This window comes from Chelonia mydas, chromosome 5 (assembly GCF_015237465.2).
Source record: "Chelonia mydas isolate rCheMyd1 chromosome 5, rCheMyd1.pri.v2, whole genome shotgun sequence".
Lineage (NCBI taxonomy): Eukaryota > Metazoa > Chordata > Testudines > Cheloniidae > Chelonia > Chelonia mydas.
The window spans coordinates 41,470,576-41,492,446 of record NC_051245.2 but is presented as its reverse complement, the minus strand read 5'-3'; the positions used below and the strand labels follow the sequence as shown (position 1 = coordinate 41,492,446).

The 21,871-nt window shown below is 39.3% G+C and overlaps 1 protein-coding gene across 9 annotated transcripts in view; it reads right to left on the bottom strand.

Annotated features, from left to right (window-relative positions):
* The window catches only part of SREK1 (splicing regulatory glutamic acid and lysine rich protein 1), a 58,478-nt gene that overhangs the window by 14,331 nt on the left and 22,276 nt on the right, over nt 1–21,871 (bottom strand). For 4 of the 9 annotated variants that reach the window (XM_043546450.1, XM_043546451.1, XM_043546453.1 and 1 more), the window contains 6 exons: nt 15,620–15,784; nt 13,446–13,624; nt 12,639–12,787; nt 11,373–11,487; nt 6,387–6,506; nt 1,618–2,166 (listed from right to left, as the gene is read on the bottom strand). In XM_043546450.1, the coding sequence (XP_043402385.1) occupies nt 1,618–2,166; nt 6,387–6,506; nt 11,373–11,487; nt 12,639–12,787; nt 13,446–13,624; nt 15,620–15,784 (1,277 nt within the window). Of the gene's footprint in view, nt 1–1,617; nt 2,167–6,386; nt 6,507–11,372; nt 11,488–12,638; nt 12,788–13,445; nt 13,625–15,619; nt 15,785–20,832; nt 21,095–21,737; nt 21,865–21,871 lie in introns of those variants that run through there. The other 5 variants (XM_037902926.2, XM_027821475.3, XM_043546454.1 and 2 more) reach the window with 3 other exon arrangements.

The following is a 21,871-nucleotide window of genomic DNA, read 5'->3' as shown; positions in this document are numbered from 1 at the left end:
TTTGATACCCTGAATACAAAACTGTCTTTATTTCCTCTTTACACAGACTCTTAGCTTCTTACTCGCAGCTCCCTAGCGGCCATCCTGAATAGTAGGGCTTAACACGACAATGCAAAGAACAAGATTAGGTGATAGTCTGAAACAGATCCTTCACTGAGTGAAAAGGGTCAAGCAAAGTCTAGTCTGGAACCTGATGCAGTAGTCTACACCATTATTCCCAGTGCCAAATTTGACAGAAACAAGGGAGCAAGTGGGACATCCTCATGGAAATGAGAACTCCCACGATGATCCTCAATCTCCCTCAGAGATGGCAGTCCACAGAACTGTTCCAAAGAGGAATTTCTGCACATTCATAATTGGTTCCCTGCTTATTTAAATAGGGAAGTATGGGGAAGGCTCCGAGATTTGCCTCAAACCAGCAGCATCCTCAGCATTACCAGACCCTTTCAAGTATTCAGACAGAGGAGGATGTGTTTTTTCTTTTTTTTGCACAAAGAAGTATCTCAATACTGATGGCCTCTTTCAGTACGTCCAATTTACAGAATTCAGAAGAAGAGTGACATTTCTTTCCCTTTTTGACTCTTCTTAGTCCCTGAACTGACTGGTCTCTTTTTGCACTTTGGAATCCATGTTCAACTTGGCCTTCATCAAAAAAAGAAGGACCTGTTTCTGATGTGGATGGAGAGTCCTTCTGAGCTAGGCTATCAGAAATTAGACTATCAATCCCTCTGACCTCTTCAGGTGAAAGTGGCACTATAGAGAACCTCTCAGATAGACAAGTTTCACTGAAGTATAGGAGGCATTGTGTCAATTAGTCTGCCATGTACATTTTGGCTTTACACAAAGGGTACCATAGAAGCCAGATGTGTCAGTCCTCAGTTCCAAAGGAAGATCCCCTTGACACAAATATGAAAATAAAACAGGATTAAACTGCACAATGCTAATTCACACTAACTTTACTGAACTACAAAAAAAGCTAAGTAGAACAAGATAAACAGCTAATATTCCTCTGCTCTCTGTTGGCAGTTTTTAGCATTGTAGGGAACAATGCAATGAGGCTCTAGTGGATAGAAGTAACTGAGGAACTATATAACCTGGAGCCCAAATGGTTGGTGGGACAAGGGAGCATGCACGCTGCCTCACAGACAAATGTGCGCAATATAGGTTCATCCCAAGAGTGTGTCTTGAAGCAGGCAACCACCTCAAAAAAGAGCTATCATCCAATTAACTGAAGGACCAGAGTAGGAGGCTAAATCTGAAAACAACTTTTGTCAGTCCTGTTCTATGTTAATCTCACATGGGACATAAAAAACCCAAACTTCCTGCTGAATATTTATGTCATAAAGCTAAATGTAATAAATGTTGCTTTCCCTGGAGTTGAAATAAAACATGTAATAATTTCTGAACAGAAACAAAAAAAAAAGAGTAGGACAGAGAAATAAAGCTTCAAGGTTTTCTCCCCAGAATCAATTTAGAGAGAACAGTATCACAGAAAATTAAACTATCTTCTTAATAAATGACATCGCAATACTGATGCATAGTATTTAGGTTTTGTGTTATCTCATTGTACTGACAGGTTAAGAACTAGCATAGCAAAATCATCAAACAGAATCAAACCTGCTGGAACTACGAGATCTTCTTAGAGAACTGTAGCTTCTGGGAGGTGTTCTGGATCTCTTCTCTTTCTTCTTTTTATCATCGCTCTCTTTGGACCTCTCTTTTTCTCTTTCCCGTTCCTTCTCTTTGTCCCCTTCCTTGTCTTTGTCCTTCTCCTTGTCACCCTCCTTCTTCTCTCGGTCCTTCTCCCTGTCCTTCTCCTTAACCTTCTCCCTGTCCCCCTCTTTCTCCCGATCCTTTTCCTTGTCCCTGTCCCCCCCTTTCTCCAGGTCTGTTTCCTTCTTGTCCCGGACTATCTCCTTCTCCTTGTCCCTGTCCTTCTCCCGGTCTTTGTTCCTCTCCTTTTCTTTGTCTCTATCCCTCTCTCGGTCCTTGTCCCTGTCTTTTTCTTTATCTCTGTCCCTATTTCTCTCTTTGTCTCTGTCCCGCTCCCTCTCTTTTTCTTTATCTCTGTCTCTCTCCTTCTCCCTGTCTCGGTCCTTGTCCTTCTCTCTGACCTTTTCTTTTTCCTTGACCTTTTCTTTGTTTTCTTTGTCTTTTTTCTTGTCCCTACGAAAAAGAAACATTCATTCATCATTGAAATGACCCTAATAAAAAGCTGAATTCACTCCTTTACCGTACTAATAAACACTCAACAAAACTCATAACTCTCTCTTTCAAAAATAATCACAACTATGCAAAATGTAAATTTCCCACCCACCTCATTCCTAACAATCTAGCTTTTTTCCCCTGCAGCTGCTGAAGGCAGAGGTATAAAAAAGAAAGGAAAAAAAAACAATTAATCTTTAGACTAATGACATTATAGCATAGGAACAGACTATGAATAAGTGCAGTATACAGTCTATAGACATTTGTAGGAACCTGAATGCTGAAGTAGACTTTCCAGCATATTGTGGGAAATTTTTAAACTTGGCTTTTAAATATTTCTTCTCATAACAACGAGGAGTCTGGTGGCACCTTAAAGACTAACAGATTTATTTGGGTATAAGCTTTTGTGGGTTAAAAAACCCCCACTTCTTCAGTTGCATGGCTTATGCCCAAATAAATCTGTTAGTCTTTAAGGTGACACCGGACTCCTCATTGTTTTTGTGGATTGTGGACTAACATGGCTTTGTTTTGTTTTGTTTTTGTGGACTAACACGGCTACCCCTCTGATACTTCTCATAACAGGGAATCCATCACCCTAGGAATCCATCACCACTATAGGACAGTGTTTCTATTTGTGGTTAGGTCCAGTAAAGAACAGAGACAACTGTACATTATTTTTATTGAGTCTGCAAAAAAGAAACCCTACACAAATAAAGTACAATGATTTGGATGTGTATATTTAATTTTCTTCCTTCAAGTTAATAAGTATTTCAGGAAAAATTTTAAAGGCTATCACCAGCAAGAGTTGGTGGCCACACTCTGAGACCACCAAAAATGTTGTTGCGAGAACCCCTGCTATAGGATAACCACATCCTCAGGAACTCACAAAAGAAGCTCAAACTATAAAACTATAGTTTTAGTCCTAAACTAATCTACGACACACATTATATCTATATCCTGGAACTGTGCCACAAATCCAGGATAATTGTTATTGGACTTTAAACAAGGGAAGTTAAGTTACATATTAACAAAGGAGGGAAAAATATACAGACCGATGGATTCTGTGTTATAAAAGGGCAAATTTACAGGAAAAGGCAACGTTGTCTTATTCTCATATAGAGGCAATTCATCAGTCTGGATTAGTCTATTAGGAGTTGGCAAGCTACCCAAAACGCAGAAAGGGAAGAAGAAAACAGAAACATATGGCTCACGGAAGGATGGCAGACCGTAAACCCTGATGACTAAATACTGTACCTGAGGAAAATGGGATATCCACATTGCAATATTTTTTGAGAGAGTGGACAGATGTCCAGGGTGTTGATTTGCATATTTCTTTGTAACAAACAATTTCAACATGTGTGAGAAGTGGATTTTGTAGAATGAGCTCTTATAATAGATGGAAGGATTTTACCATCTTTTTTATAAGACATTTATTACTTGTAGCCACCAGCAGGTAGTTTCTTTTGCAGCTGGAGATGGTTATTTTTGGAGCTATGAGGCCTTTGGTTTTGCCAGCATGATCTTTTTCCTGAACGAGTTTGTTGTTCTGTCCAACTAATACTTAATGGATTGACAGACATTTAACGTCCCTAGAATGAGAAGAATTGGGACAGAACCAAGATAGAAAGAAAAGAAAATGAGGAAGCACCCCCTGGTTCCAAGGGCTGCTCTTTTAGTTCAGCCAAAAAAAATTCAGCTTCCAGCTGGCCACAGCAGCTTTGATTGGAGAATGAAATTTTGCTACTGGTGAACCTGCAAATATGAAATTTTGCTACTGGTGAACCTGCAAATATGAAAGTCTGAACACAAACTTTCCCTTCCCAGCTGAGATGGCTCATAATGCAGCCATATGGATATATAAGGGGCTGAGGTTCAGATCTTTATTTAATCTATCAAAGAAGACTAATTTTGACAGTTATTGAATATGAGCCAAGGCTGTGTTCAACACATCAATTTTTGAAGACAAGTCAGACACATTAGTAGGCCTGCGACATAGAATCCTCCCTGGATTGGAGGAATACATCCAGTATTTGCTTGGAGTACCCAAGTTCCCACAGATTCATCCTCTCAAGTTCTACAAGAACACCTAGAACTTGTCAATGTCTTGACAACAAAATGATCTCCGAATCAGAAGGTCTCTGGTGAGGAGTAGTCATCTGAGAGCAGAGGTTGCTGAAGAGGCATCATAATCACTGTTCAGAAACTGTTCCAATCTTTTAGCCACCGAGCTTTTGGAAGCAATTGTTCCATCTTGCAGGATTTGGTGGTTTTGTTTTGGTGGTTTTTGTTTACGAGTCAGATGAAATCTGAAGGTTTCTCTTGGCTGTGGGGCTCATTTGGGATAATCCCTCCAAAAAGGGACGCAGTGAAAAGCTTATGTGATTGCACAAATATCTCAAATCAAGTACACTGAAATTTCAGGATAAGTAAGAACTCCGTGAGGCTAAATGCCAGAACAGATCACAATAAGATGAGGCCATTAATAGGTCTGCAAAGCCCAGGATAGTTAGACGGATTGGGAAAGATGAAGCTGCTTTGGCCACCAGTAGGAGACTGATTCTAGGAGGCTCATAAGTGTAGCTGGGCTCCCTTCAGACAGAGTCCAGCCATGTGCTCCACTATCCCTACCTTTCTCCACCAGAGCCGGTGTTTGGTCAAAGCTCTTTCCACAGAGGCCTTCAGGTGATCAAGATCCAGTGGCCAAAGGCTCTGGTGGGGAGCCTGTGAAGACCACTGCTCCCACCAATGGGACATACCATCCAGAAAGGCTGAACCGGTCAGGAGCAGGGGAGCGCCAATACCCTGTGGCCAGAAGGAGCTAATCATCAATGGATCAGGCCCAACCAATTCCAGCAGTGAGGTGCATTGCTCTCTGAAACGCTGGAGGAAGAGTGTGTGTCATGGGGAGAGAAGAGGCCAAATTACCTACAAAAGCAAGTCTGAAGCTCCCCTAAATGCATGAGGTAGAGCAGCAGTTCTGAAACTTAATTGCATCGTGACTCCCTTCTGCCAACAAAGATTACTACATGACCCCAGGAGGGGGGACCGAAGCCTGAGCCCACTCAAACCCCGCTGCCCCAGGCGGGAGGATGGGGGGAAAAGCTGAAGCCCAAGGGCTTCTGCCCTGGGTGGTGGGGCTTGGGTCCTGGGCAGTGGGGCTTGGGCTTCAGACTTGTCGGGGCGCAGGGCCAACATCAGCCTTGGCGACCCCATTAAAATGGGGTCTTGACCAACTCTGGGGTCCTGACCCACAGTTTGAAAACCTCTGAGATAGAGTATAGAAAGATGCTTCTGCCAGATGGAGGCAGGACACTACAGACCACTCTGGCACCAAAACTCTACCCAGTAGGCTGCCCTCATGAGTATCTGTTGATGTGGATAATTCAATAGTCCATCCCAGAGTGATGGATTGCCTGTATATGCGAATTATGTTATTGTTCAATAAGATGAAGAATTAGCTTGATGGAATCCTATAGTTGGCCAAACCAGATAGTCAAGAGGACTGAACATGAATAACTGGATTTGGATTAGGCTGTTCACAAGTAAACATTTCATAACACAAAGATGTATAGTTTTACTTATAGGAGGGAAAACAACCAACCTGAAATAACTAGAAAATGGGCAGAGCTAACACACACGGTGGATGTCTGTTTTGTGAATACTTGCTGATTTGTGCCCAAATTCAACCCTAGTCTAAGCCAGTGCAACAACTTTGGAGTGATAGTTTGTGCCCACTTACACCACGGCTCAATTTGTCATGTAGAGTAAAATTTTCAAACTTGGTTGCCTAAAGTTTGGCATTTAACTAAAAACTACCTTATTTTCAATGATGCTGAACAACTGTAGTGACCATTGACTTCAGTGGAAGTTGAGGAAGCTCAGTACATAAGTTTAGGGACCCCAGTTTGAAAATTGTAATCATAGTACTTATTTTGCATAGTCTTCTTCTTGGGGAAATAAACATTATTTCAAACACCATGGAAGTCTCCACATTTCTACAGCCATGAAACTGATATCACAAAGATATAAAATAGAAATAATTTGAAAATTCAAGACAGAATAGCTTAGAGACAAACTTGATTTTATTTTTCACCTGCAGTCTACATTTTGTAAGGTTTTTCCAGAAGCTATGAACTAGGTAATAAGAAGTGTAACACCAACTGTTAGCAAAGAAAGCTCACCGGGAACGAGAACGACTTCTTGACTTCCGCCTTTCCTTAGACTTGGAACGTTTTTTGGGAGGACTTTTGGATCTACGCCTATCCTTCTGACTAGAGAGTGATCTATTGTGTGATCTACTCCTGCAGCAAACAACATCAGAGAATAAATACTACATTTAACTTTGAGACTTCAGAAAAGAAACAAACTGAAAAAAAATACATAAACCATCGAAATTAAATACATGGTATTTCATCTAATTATTATACCTAGTCCACAGTGAACTTTTTCACAGTTTTCCACATTTAAAATTTGATCAGACTGACCGACCTCTTTCAAAACAGTATACCATTTAAAAAACTCTGCTACTACAATGTCATAGCAAAGAATTAACACACAGAAATGTCAGGAAAAGCAGAATTATGAATCACACAGCAATTGGACATCTTTGAATATACTGTAAAATATTAATACATCATATTATCATCCCAACGAGAGTGTGAAGTTTAATACAAAATTAAATTTGCACTAACTGGTCCATATTGCTGGCATGCAATATAGAAACTACACCTGCTCAGTTAATATTCTTAAATATTCCTGTGGTAAAAATATGATCGTGCTATTTGAATTTTACTGTAAAGACAGTTTTATAATAAACAGAATTTAATTTTACAATATACTGCTGTTAAATCTATACCTTTGTATGTATACACAATTTAGCTTAGTTACAATGTTACAGGAACCAAGATTTTGGCTCACCCTATTCCTGAGTGTTTAAATTATTAAATGTAACATTGTATTAATGTTTTCTCTTGCATTTCTTCAATCATTCAATGTGTGGACAGGCAATCTTAATTTTTGCATTTTCTACACCCAGAAAGAATCGACCTCCTACATAACACAGGCCACAAAATTTCATCCAGCAATTCCTGCATCAAAGTTCCTAACTTCTGGTTCAGTTAGGGCATATATTATAGAAAAAATATCCAATCTTGATTTAAAACACATCAAGCAATCGAGAATCCACTATATCCTTAAGTAAGTGGTTCCAATTAAAGGTACCATGATCAATCACCTCTTAACCTTCTCTTGAATAAGCGAACTAGATTTAGCTTTTTAAATCTCCCAATGTAATGAAGGTTTCAGAGTAACAGCCATGTTAGTCTGTATTCGCAAAAAGAAAAGGAGTACTTGTGGCACCTTAGAGACTAACCAATTTATTTGAGCATGAGCTTTCGTGAGCCACAGTATGCAACCGATGAAGTGAGCTGTAGCTCACGAAAGCTCATGCTCAAATAAATTGGTTAGTCTCTAAGGTGCCACAAGTACTCCTTTTCTTAATGTAATGAAGGTTTTCCAGACTTCAAACCATTTTTCTAGCTCTTTTCCAAAGCCTTTCCAATTTGTCAATTTTTTTTTTTTTAAACAGAGTGATCAGAACATAGTTTTCCAGTACTGAACTCAGTCTGCATAAAACAGGAAAAAATGGGTTGCAGAAATAGAATAGGAAGAATGTTATTCAATATAAAGATCAGTAGAGAGAAGAGACAGCCAGGTTAGGTTGATTCTAGGAGAATTTCTATCCCCACCCATTTCACACTCCCATCCTTTTTAACACAACTGTATCATTTTGCATGAACAGTATCTATTAGGTAGAATTTTTTCTCCCTTGCATTTGTTCTTTTCTTTTTTAACTTCCTTAACTTTATTTTTCCCTTTCTACCACCATGATTCTTCTCTTTTGTCTTTTTCAATATGACTTTTCTATGTTGGGTAAATATTTATCTTCTTTTTCCTCTCCATTCTCGGTCTGTCTTTTCCTATGTTATTTTGTCTTCTTCCTTCCCTCCTCTTCTTCTATCATTCCTTTCTTCTCTTGTGTTCGACGTTCCCAACCTTTCTATACTTTCTCCACCTTCACCTTATTCTGGGACTACTGAACACTTCGAATCTCTGAGTGGGTTTTTTCCCCCTCCTTTTTCTTTTTTAAATCTGCACCCTTTCCTTTCCCTCCAAAGTTATCCCAGTATAAGATACAGGATAGGCAATATTCATTCTGGACCAGTAACAAATTCAAGGTCCTACATCTGGCACCATCAGGGCTAGAAAAAAAGTGCAGTATACACATACTGATGGACACAGCACTAATTTTTAGAGGATTGTAAAAAATTAAATTACATTTTCCCCTTCCTCCAAGTCCTGTTCAGTTAGCTCATGGTAATTAAAGTGATTTGGCTTTACAGGTTTAATCTATCTTGGCTTTCCAGCCTTAGTACTAACATACTTCTAAAAACTCTGTGAAACCTCTCAAGTGGTTTCTCTGTAAAAGATGGCAGATCCAAAACATACGATGGTGTGATATCAAGTTTTAATAGTCCTCATTTTGGATTATCTGCCCAACCTATCTGTGGCTTTGCACTTGGGTATAACATGGCCATCTCAAATCCATGCTAATAAATCCTTTCTACCATATCATCATATGCCAAATATTCTCCCTTAGTCTGTATATATGACATTCCAATATAGTGTATGCATTTATTAAATGTCAAATCATAGAAATAAATGCAAATAGATTTATTCCAATGTGCAGACACTCAAGTAGAAACATGCTTGACTTATTTCTGTATAAACATACTCAGTATGCACTCAGATTTCTGTAGAAAATGACATGCTGTGATATTCTCCACATTATTTTCAATAAATCATAACTTACTGATTTGAACCTTTTTTCTCCTCACTCTGGGGAAAAAAGCACATCCCTCTCAAAAACTTTGTACTAGAGCTGGGCAGAGTTTGTTTTTGTCCCACAAGAATTTTAAAGATTTTGAAAGTTTCCTGTCCCAAATCAGGATGAAAAGTCAAAATCTTGAAAATGTTCGTAAACTAAAAATCTGGGAGGTTGGGGAGAAGAAGGATTGGATCAGACAAATTCATTTAATGAATTTTAAAATGATTTGTTTCAATTTCAAACTTTCGCTTTTCCTTTTTTTAACCTATAAATTAACTTCAATTTAAAAATTAAATGTTGTGTCAACCCAAAACATTTTGTTTAGAAAATGTCAAAATTTCAAGCCTTTCTTTCAAAAAATTTTCAAAACAAAAAATTCATCAACACCTTTCACATGAACAGTTTAGGATTTGACAAATCAGCATTATCTGACACAAAAGAAGTTTCATCAAAAAATTCCAGATCAGCTCTACTGAGTTTGATATTTTAGGGACCAATTTTAAGTTGCCTTGCCCCATCTAAACTTACCAAGGAAAGTGCAGGTTGACAGGAAGCACTCATGTTTATTACTGTCAAAATCCTGAGGAACAAAAACATGCACAAAATGCCAGCACCACCTATGTTCTGCAACTCAAGACGCATACACAAAAGAGGGTATACCAGGGGAAAGGTTAGGGTTGTTCTGCCTAGAGCTGTGCTTCACATATTAATGTGGAATAGTTTGTCAACTAGATGCCAAACTAATTCCAGCTCAGTTAGAATAAGGCCTCTCTGATTGATGAATTTGAGATGAAAGTAACTCGGGGATGATAAGCCACCAAGAAACAGGGAATGGCTGAGGGAAGTTTATTCTGAAAATGCTCTTGACTCCCTGCCAGGATCAGAATGATCTTTAGTTCATTAAGTCCCCAGAACTGACTGCAAAATAAATTCATCGTACTACTATGCAAAGCACTGGATTCAGACATTTCTTTACCTGTATCTAATTTTGAAGCAAGCAAGTGAGAATTTGGCTCTTAAAGCACAGTCAGCTCTGAGTTATCCATAGACAAAAGAATCTGAAAACTGTACTGTGTGACATGTAAAGCTTTCTTAAAGAGAAGAAGTTTTCTAGTTATGTGCTGACTGTCCCAAATAGGCATTCAGCAAATAATTGATTGTAAAAATATAATTCTTCAATCTTCTAACATCACAGAACACAACCTCTGGTTATACCTACAGGAACAAACTGCAAAACTAAAGCCAAGCCTTCAGTGATTGTGCAAATCACTTCTCTTTGGTAGTATATGGATGTGGTGAGTCCTTATGGATCACCTACATTGCTCACCATGGAGTTTTGGTAGTTGCCACATCACAGGACAATGCATTCAGGGGCATAACACAACTGCTGATGCAATACTGAAGAAACTTAACTTAAAAAAAAAAAAAGTTACTTTACATTCACTTCTATGCTAAATTTCTCTCACTCTTTTGCTATCTGAGGTAGTGGGTACATAACTTAGAAATATCTCCATAGCCATTTGGATAATCAAAAGTTTCAGACAACAGGTATTCTGATTTCAGGAGACATTTCCAAAATTGAGATAACAGGAGTTTACCCTTGTCTCATTTGTGGGTAAAAAAGTTTGCAGGTAACTTTTTAAGAGTATACAGACAACTTTACTTCCATATTTAGATGACTTGGAATTTACAACCTAACCAAACTTTAAACATTAAAAATCAAAACAAATTCTCAGACCAAAATAGTGGGGGTTAAAATTTAGCCAGAATTGGTGGGGGGTTTTTGTGTCACATGCATTTTCAGACTGAGTCCGTTAAATAATATTTATAATTTTGGGATACTAGGAGTATCATACCAGCAAAAGCTACCACACCATCAAACAATCCAGGCCATCAATAGGGGGAAAAAAATCTGACTACACTGTCCACCAGCAAAGCACAATTAATTGTATCACATTCTGAAATCGAGACCTTTCAAGATTTAACAAAAATCAAGCTACTCAAATGTGAGCATTTTATCTTCATCTGCTCTAACTGAAATCAGTCCTGTATCTTTTGAACACTATCCCAAAATAGCTTTTCCATGATGGTTGTCTGGTTTTGGGGAATGAAAATCTGCCCAAACGCATAAAGTTCTTATTTTGGTCCAGTCAACAGTATCAGGTACTTCAATAAATCTCTCCCAGCAATTCTTGGCTCAGAATTCAAAGACAATCTCAAAAGCTACTGCCATCAAGAAACACAGTGTAATCTCTTACTGCAAAATGGAAAGCATTCTCACCTGCGTTTTGAGCGTGATCTTTTCCTTCTAGATCGGGATTTTGAACTAGATCTGGACTCTGAACGAGAATGGGAACGAGATCGACCGCCTTTTCTTTCACTGCTCTTTCCAGACTCTGAGAGGAAAAAACCACTTTGCAGTGTAAGCTCAGAACATTTAAAGATCCCAGTTAACAATCTGGCACAAGTGGAATGTACCACATATAGTGCAATGGGCCTACTCTCTGCACATCTTCCTTCTTTGCAAAAATCCTTCAGAAACATCCAAGAAAGTCATTGCATATACTCGTTGAGTGCAGCCATCCTGCAGCAGTACACATAAACCAGATAATTATAAACAGCTAGCTGAGTAAGGAATGGGATTTATGTTGCTGCCACAATGCACAAGATTACAACATGTTCTCTTCTTGGCTTATTCAATTATATAAATTACTTTTTCTGAAAAAAAAATTAACTTCTGAGAATAGACAAAATTCAGAGTAGCAATTTTGAAAACGTGCACAAAAATTTAAATGACACTCAGCACTTAAAGTACTTTATATTTTCAAAGCACTGTATAAATATTAACTACTTAATCCTCACAACCCTCTGGAGAAGTATGTAAAGGTCTGGTCCAAAAACCTTGTAGTAAATGGAAAGTTTCCCACTGACTTTGATGGGCAGTGAATCAGGTCCCATCTGATGATACTATGAGTAGTATTAAAGTATTAAAGAAATAACCAGGAAATTTTAGAGTGTTGTGTCTTCCAGTTTTGTCCAGGGCAGATAATTATGCAGTGTCTAGGTTTGTTAATGATAATGAAACATCTCAAAGGTCTATGAAAAATCTTCATTGTTATCTTAATTAAAAGTTTTTTTAAAAAGATAAACAAATTCCTATTCTTTAATGACAAGCGGAGGACAACAAAGAATTGATAGAGTGAAAAATGTAATGTCTGTAAAGCACTCTGAACATAAAACAGCACTAGCATTAAGCATTATTAGGTATTATAATAGTACTGACTTCACAATTTTAAGCTATTGACAGCATTCATTGAACAAATCTTTGAAAATAAAATATGTCAAAACAAATTTGGAAAGAAACCTGGATTCCACCGGCTTGTCAAATAAGAAAACAATTTTGATTATTCAACTTTTACCAAAGACAAATACTGCTCATCTTGAGGGAGTCCTTTTCTCTGTCTGAAAATGCTCTATAAATGCATATCAAGATACACAGATTGAGATATACTGGTTTCATCCTAACTAGCGAACATAATGGATTTACCTGGCTCAATAGCTGCCGATATGAAAGACTGGGCTTCCCTTACTCTCTTCATCACTTCTTCCAACTCCTTGGCAGCAGCTTGTGGAGTCATTTCAGGAGGTTTCACTATTGCATTATTGGAGTGATTTATTCTAAAGTAAGGAACAAACCTAGCTTTAAAATTATGCTTGTGCACACTTTTTTTTAAAAAACTTGATTTAGAATAAAAAAAAACAACAAGATAAATATACACTGCACCCTATCCATAAGTAGCTTGTTTATAGATTTTTTCCTTATAATCACCGATACAATCTAAGTATTTACACATAATACCTGGTTTTTATTGCCTAAAACCTTTTTACCTTGAATAAATGCATTAATACACATGGTGATGCCCATATTTATGTGGCATACAAGCATGTTTTCAAACAACAGAAGAATAAGAAATTTAATCTTTTTTAAATTAAAGGTGAAATTTATATCCTGAAACCTATTTACCACATAAGCCCCATATTTAGGGCTTAAGTAGAGCCTAGTGTGAGTCATCTACACGGTGATAGATTTCACCCTCAGAGATTAAATATTAGTATAGGCTGCTCTGTTCTACACTATACCCTTATCCAGGGGAAGTAACTTTCACTCTTGAAAATGTAAAACAACAGGTATCAAAGGCTACAGAAAGCAGCACTCTGCTAATATAGGCCTTGCAAACTGCTTTGTATGGCATACCTCCACAGATGAGAGCCATAATTACAGACATATTTATAAAGATACTGAGAAATCTTTCATTCAGAATTCATCTGGATATTTTTTTGTTTAATTTCTTACTTCAGTGGCCTGTCTCCAAACATAACTCCATTAAAGGCAAGAGCACGAGGTACAGAATTTTGGTCTGCAAATTCCACGAAAGCAAACCGTGTTGGTTGTGTCTCATCACCTGCCATTCGCACAAACTTCACTTCTCCAACTTGTTTAAAAAATTCAAGCAGCTGATCTGCTGTTGTAGTCTAGAAAAAAAATCAAAAAGCTCAGGTGAAGTAAAATATGTAATGAAAAACACTTATCCAACATACCAGGTAATCTAAGAATTTCAGAGATTAGGAAAAAAGATTTCATTAGTCAAAGGCAACGTGGACCAAAACTTTTATATTTCTTTCCTTCCCCATAAAAGTTATTTGGAAACTAGCCAATTTAGAAAAGGAAGGATCACATTTTTTTCTCCACACATCTAGAAAGTCTGCTTCTATTTAAAATGGTGCCACTAATACAAAAGATATTTTGAAAGGGTGATGTTTGGAAACTATATATTATTTAAAAAAAAAAAAAAAGAAAGACGTTTCTGGATGAACCATTTTAAGAGAGGTATGTTAATCCAACAAATTTAAATAATCAAGGAAAGGAGAGGTGAAAATGCTTATCTTTCTCTCCCCTCCAACTGCCTGTAGAAATGAAGGAAAGGATCATTGCAAGCCCTGAACTCATCAGACCTGTCAATAATAAACGTATTTCCATATGGATCTGCTTTTTTTAGGGTAGTATATTTGAAATCATCAATTAAAAAGGAATTTCTTTATATTTCAAATTGAATAATTTCATTTGTGTTACATATACTGATTGAAAGTGCATCAAAATAATATTTTTTAACATGTTGTTTCTATCTATTCACCCATCCAGGGTTTTAGAATGGCACTCATCTCAGTAGTAACTTTCTACTTAGGTATATAGTTAGGCGAACAAAACAAAAGCCACATTTACTCTTGACTGAGTGGCATTTTCACATTTAAATAACCCTCTGGTAAATAACTGACCATTTAAGGAAGAGGACTTTGTTTCCCTGTTATGGATACAGAGGACTCTTCATACTAAATTATACAACTAATCCACCAAGTCCAGCCTCCTGTGATGGCCAATTATTCAGACTTGAGTAAAAGGTAAATTCCTTCCCCACAATGCACCTATCCTTCAGAGCAATGCTGTACACGGATGGGGGGATGACACAAATTCCTTCATAATCCCTGAAGTAATCAGTTTATTATACTCTGATGCAGATCATCATTATTTCAGCGTACATAGTGATAAAACCATCAAAATCTGTAGTATTTGTTTCTCTGAAGTAGTGAACTCTACAGGCTGTCTTCCCCCCTTTCCCAAGAAGCATTCACAACACAACTAATAACCACAAGAGCATCTTTTTTTTTCATTTGTTTGAATTATCTTCTAATTTTTACCATGTGGAACAAACTCATTATGCACATATGGGTCTTTTCAAAACTGTTTAAGATCATAAATCACAATGACATGGGCTAAACCAGAGCTGGGCAAACTTTTTGGCACAGGGACCATATCTGGGTATGGAAATTGTATGGCGGGCCATGAATGCTCACAAAATTGGGGGCTGGGGTGCGGGAGGAGGTGAGGGCTCCGGGGTGGGGCCAGAAATGAGGAGTTCAGGGTGCAGGAGGGTACTCCGGCTAGGACTGAGGGGTTCGGAGGGCTGGGGAAGGGGTTGGGGAGCGTGAGCGTGTCAGGGGTGCAGGCTCCAGGCGGCGCTTACCTCAAGCAGCTCCCAGAAGCAGTGGCATGTCCCCCCTCTGGCTCGTACGTGGAGGCACATCCAGGTGGCTCTGCGTGCTGCCCTGTCCGCAGGTGCCTCCCCTGTAGCTCCCATTAGCCATGGTTCCCAGCCAATGGGAGCTGTGGGGACAGTGCTTGGGGCGGCGGCAGCATGCAGAGCCCCCTGGCTGCCCCTACGCATAGGAGCTGGAGAGGGGACATGCCGCTGCTTCTGGGAGCCACATGGAGTGGGGCAAGCCCCTGACCCCACTCCCCGGCTGGAGTGCCGGAGTGGGGCAAGTGCCAGGCCCTGCTTCCCGGCGGGACCTTGAGGGCCAGATTAAAACGTCTGGAGGGCTGGATGCAGCCCCTGGGCCATAGTTTGCCCACCCCTGGGCTAAAAACTACATCTTGCTTTAACATTTCAAATTTGACAAAAAGGACGGTACCTGAGAATTCAGATTTCCAACGTAGACTGTTCTCCTAATTTCATCAATTTTGGAAGGATCCACATTTCCCATAATTGGTGGCTGTGGTATTTCTCCAAGTGCTGTAATATTAGGGTCCAATGCTGCTGCTGGTATAGCTCCCAACGTGCCAAGTGAAACACTAAGCTAAAAAAACAAACAAACAAACAAAAAAAACCATGATTTATAAACAAATGGGAGATTGTGTGTCCCAGCAAGGCTTTTATCCCAAGTACATCCAAGTAAAAAACAAAATATAAATTCAGTACAAACAGACAATATTTTTTACAGTTAAACTCTCACCTTGCAAAAATTCTATCCCCCAAATCTAGCCTCTCATATATTAAATGTTCCAAAATATGGCCACTAACCGTCTTGCTTAAGCTTTTTGGCCAGTGATGCTATAGCATAATCAAACTGAAAGGTAATGGCAGAATTCCCCTGCAGAACATAAAAACATGAACATTTATGTCCATGATATTAATAAACGTAGAACTGGCATCTAGGGAAAAGGCAACTTTCTACTTTGTGTCTACTGCACCTTCCTAGCATGAGACAATAAACAAGAATTCCATAGCTATGCTGCCAAGAATGACATAATTCCCTCCCAAGTCTTATAGAGAAAGAGACCAGTCTACATTTTCTTTTGTGAAACACGTGATTAGATTTGAGTCTTTTTCCCAGATTAATATAAAAACTGACAAATTGGGGGAGGAAAGACTAATATTGCTCAACGAAGGAGTTTCTTATGATTAATGCTTTGGCTGCAATGTTTACAGGCGCTATGGAGAGCCCAATGGGAGTAACTGGACACTCCATTCTCCTTCATTTTAAAGGAAAATGAGCATCCAAATACCCTGCGTGGCTTTGAAATCTCAGCCTAAAGCTTTTCTAACTTGGACCCACTGCTAATGTGAAAGCTCAGAGAGGGACCTAAACTGGCTGAGGTCTAAATATTTCTTATTCAGTCCTGGTCCAGAACTACAGAAGTAGCATTAGTCTTGAGGATCAGTCATAGATCTTGTGCAACACCAGAGAGGTAAATGAACACCATGTACCACTGGAAAAATAGAATTCCATAGCAAGTATATAGCAGTTGTTTCTATCTCTGGTAGATTGAGAGAGATTAGGTTTTAAAAATCCAACAATTCAAATAACTATCACGCTTTCCCTTACGTACATACACACAATTGAATTCCAAAGTGATTTTAACAAGTATCTTGACAATTGCTAGATTTTCATATTCCTTATGCTGGTGGAAAATCTGGAATTCTAGCATTCGAACAGCATAATGTAGTAATTCTGTGGAATGTAAAGGACTAGCTGGTAGGCAACAGAGACGTGGTAAGTAACATGGTACCACTTCCTCCTTATTTCCAATTGCTTCTACATGGGTCCCGGTGTCTAAAAACAAAGATGTGCCAGCCTAGCTACATCCACAGGGGCTACTGCAATATAAGAAAAAAGAGGAGGAGGAAAGTAAAGAGTAATAGCTCTCAGGGAATGGAACTGCCATGCACTAGCATGAGAGGTGCAGGGAGCCCTTCACCACGTGAAAAATGTTCAGGGAACAAAGGAAACAGGCAGGTGGGGAAGAGGACCACCAGGCAGTGTACCTCTGGAAACGGAGGACCAGCCTGCAGGGGAGCAGAGAAATGAACCAAAAGGCCAAACAGCATATGCCCATAACAAAGACGAACAGGCAGCAACAAAGCACATGTAGGGAGATCAGGCAAAAGAGAAACACATGTAACTGACTGGGGGAAAGAGTGGGAAACAGGACAGATGACAGAAAGAAATGAAACAAAGAGCAGGAGATAATTACTTATTTTTTCCAAAACAGACAAAACACTAATTGCTTTTAAAAACAATTAAAGTACCTGAGACTTTTCTAATACTAGCATTCCATGTAAGCATGCTGCACAATTATATATAGGATTATAAATGGAGAAATGGGAGGAGTTGCTCCATCAGACACACTCTCCATTAAGATGTAATGTAAACACAAGTAGTTAAGATCTGCTCCTTTTTCAAAATGCAGGGATGACGTATTTTCTAAGATCATGTATAAATCACTATTTTCCTAATTCCAGAATGGAAATCATGAGTTTTAGTGTAAATTTAATGATTCTCCAGTTTTATGTCACTGGCACCAAATTTCACCCTTTCCTCTTGTGCCAAAACGTATTCACTGGCAAACAGCAGCTCACTTTGGCTTTGTATTCACTCCTTTTACCTTCTGGAGAATCCATAAGGAATACAGAACTACAATTTTTCTAAACAAACATCAAATATTGTCAAATGCTTTACACAAGCCCAACTGTCAGTCCTTTATCTGGCATATAAAAGGTCAATATTTTCTGGTGGTACTATATGTATTATGATCTAATCTGAACTTGCAATGGAAAAATAAATACACTTTTGGGGACTGGAAACCCTTTTCATTTTAGTCTGTAAACTACCAGAGATAAAAATTCTCAGAATAATGGTCTTCTCTCATACACGAGTCTGAAAGTACCTTAGTGCTATTTACAGCAAATCTAGTTTCCCAAACATACACTGACAGTATTAAAAACAAATCTTTAAAACTGAAACAACACAACAACCACATCGGTGTTGATGAGAAATGTTCTTAAAATATATTAAAACATCCACATTTACATCCATCCACTTACAGGGGAATTAAAGTGGATCCAAACCTATTAATTAATATGCCAGATGGCTCTAAGGCAGGGGTAGCCCAATCCGGACCGCCAGATGCTTTTGAACACATTCCATAATCTTTTTATTTACTTATTATCATTATTGTTATTATTTTTCTCTGGAGTCTGGACCTTGACTATACCTTGACCAAGAAATTTAGACCCTGACAAAAAATAATTGACTACCCCTGCTCTAAGGGCCTGATCCTGCAAAGTGCTCATCACCCTCAACTCCAATTGGTTCTGGAGGGAAGCCAAGAGCCCCTGCATCAGAAGAGGGCACTCATCACACTACAAAATTGTGACCTAGTGCAACACATTACATCCTTGTCACCAGGAACTCACTACACACTGGAGAAGGCTATTTCCCAGTGACAGAAACATTAGAGGTCTTTGAAAAGAGTCGCAATCCACCACGAAATGCTGAACCTCATTTTTTTACCTTATGTTCCTTATTAGCATGCAAGAGAACGACTGAAACAAAGATTTGACAGATGGTTGCCTCCTTGGCCTTTATAAGAATTCGTAAGCTGGGGGGGTGGGGGGAGATTAAATCTCTGACTGAGAAATATTTGCCTTGCTTAGACTGAATGACAAGGGAAGATAATAAAGTTGGAATATGCAAAGCCTGAAGCAAGGGGTTAGAAGTTTCCTGGTTTTGATAGGTGTGTTTACTTTCCTAATCTGCATGTTTTCTAAACAAACTACCATATATACTCGTTCATAAGCCGAATTTTTTTTTAGTAAAAAAGGGAAGCATCAGAGAAAGGGGTCAGCTTATGAACAGGTATAGAGCGGGAGAGGTGGGCAGGGAGAGGCAGCAGAGCCAGAAGGAAAGAGGCGGGGCCAGAGTCTCTCCGCTTCTGGCCACGCTGCTCTCCCCCCAGCCTCTGAGGCAGCTGCTGCTCTGGGGCTGGCAGGCTGTGGCCACGCCGCCCAGCCCCCCCCCGCCAGAGCAGGCTGCGGCCAGGCCAGAGACATCCTCCCCTGACCCATCCCAGCTAAGGTGGAAGAGATGGGATGGGGAGAGTGTGGGGGTCCTGGGCTAGGGTCATGTGTGGGGTGGTCACAGGGGTTACTCTCCTGACCTCCAGCTTCTCCCATGACCCCCCCCCCCCCCCCCCCCCCCCCCAAATTTCCCCACCAGTTGCTGTCCCGGCCCGTTAGGGTAAGCAGCTGGCGGGCCGGGACAGTTTATTTACTCAGGTTGACCTCCGTGCCTGTGGACACTCAAGGTAAACAAAGCGTCTCTGCCCGCTAGCAGCTTATCTTGATAGCCCCAGGAGCCAAAGTTTGCCGACCCCTGAATTATAGGGGGTCATGAACGCGTCATAAAAAATTTCCATTTTTACTTCTCCATCTTTGGGGTGGGGGGGCAGCTTATAAATGAACCAGCTTATGATCGAGTATATACGGTACATCCATCCACTCAAAGGAAAGGTTAGCTAAGCTTTTAATTGAATGAGAGAAGTGGAAAAGGCATACAACAGGTTATGCAAGCCAATATCCTCTGGACAAAATTTCTTTACCATTTATCTTCAACAATATTTTTGTAAGGAAAATAATTTATAATTTAAATTTAGTCAGTCATTTTCTGCAGCAAAGTGGAATAATGCCTTCAATTTCCAAAATATGGAAGTGATCTCTCACATGACAGATGCCATAACATTATGTGGTTAGTAAAATCAGTTGACTAGTTGAGTCCAAATCTAAGCATTGTCTTCTCCACAAAGAACAAAGCAAGTTCCTTGCTACTGAAGAAGTATGTATAACAAATGTCATAACTCCTGAACAGTCTAAACAGTAGGTCTATTCTATCATTCTAAGTGCTATAAAAATTAGTACCTGTATTTATTTTAGTACTGCTCAATGTGTCTTTTAAATTCTTCCTGAATTACTTTAATAACAGAAAATTCTGAGAGTAGAATTGGGCAGAGATTCTAAAAAATTATTAAAAATGCTAAAAGTTCAATAGGTTCTCTTGGCTAAATTCCAAGAGCACAGATAAACTGAATAGTTAACTTCTGGAAGATGACTTATAATAAACAGGGGTAATTTGTGCTACGTGATTAGATTAAGCTGGTTCAAAATCCAAACAGTGGATTATTTATGGCTGGAGCAGGGGCATTTATGGGCACAAGGGGTTGAAGTATCAGTAACAACATTTTTGACTAATAAATTTCCCTGGGATGTCCACGAGGATGGGTACTGTTTACAGGAAATTACAAAAGGATTCAACTATTAATAATTTTGCAGGAATTTTGTCTTTTCTTTTTAAAAGGAACATTTTAAAAACACTACAGTGTCCCTTATACAACTACTAGGGTGAGCCGGTGTCAGACTGTGCATATTAGTTTGCAGAAGGTCAGTATGAGTCTATGATGCATGTCAAACTAGTGGCTTGATGACTACTGCTTCTTTATGAATATTCACATGGTCTACAAGGACTAATAAGGCAGAAATCACCATATTCTAAAAAGGAATAATGCTTACCAGAAGGAAGAAAAGGGTCCTTTCCAGTGTTTCTGAAACTATTGCCTGAGCCCTTAGCCAAGCCTGCTTTTCTTATGCCATTTTGTGTATGAGGAAGAGACCTTAGAATGTTCATTTCTTCTAGAGGTTTGACCAATATCAAACCAAGAAGTTGAAGGTGTTGGTAATGATGCCAGTAACAGGGTTTGCTGAGGAGCCATTCAAGGGAACACTGTTGTTGCCAGTGTCTGTAGTGGTGCTGTCAAATGCACAATGCAGAAATCTAGGATGGTACCAACAACAGTTCTGGTGAATGCGGAGCTGCAGCAAGGTCAGTAGCTCAAGGCCCCATTTCCTCAAATAACGTGGGGCTGATGACAGGGGAACAGAGGGAAGACCCATTAAGCCCAGTTTTGTTGAAGGAAGGTCTGTTTATTCTGCCGTTCCTGGTGGAGAGGGAAGGGGGATGGTAGCCTGTTGCTGCCAGAAAGGGTTAGCAGAAACAGAAGGGAAGTTGAATATGCAATAAGTAGAAGCTAGAGAATATAAAAGCCTCCATTCTTTTTGCAGTGATAGCATTTTGAGGCCAACATGCAACAGCCCCAGTCACTGGAGGAAGTGTGCTTGAGTATCCTAATGTGGCATTCTAGCCTTCCAAAGGATTGAATGTGTTTAACTCTAGTATTTTAAACCTTATTATTATTATTTGGGGAAGGGGAGCGGTTGGTAGTATATGCATTGGGTCAGATTTTGCCCCTATTTATATACATCCAACTAAGATGGACGTAATCAAAGAGAATCTAGCCCAGTACTTTGCAGAATAGGAATTTGGAAACAAAGAAAAACAGTGAATGTGCTGGCCATACTCTAGCCTGACCTCTTGAGAAAAATCAAGACAGTGGGATTAAGTGTCTTCACTGACTTATTAGGCAGGGTGTGATGTCATGGGACTGGGCTATTCCTTTTCTCTCAACCCAGAAGGGGAGAATTCTTGGTTGGGCTGAAGGAGGGAGCTAGAAGAAACAGAACAGTTTATTAACTCCAAGTCAAAGAGATTAAA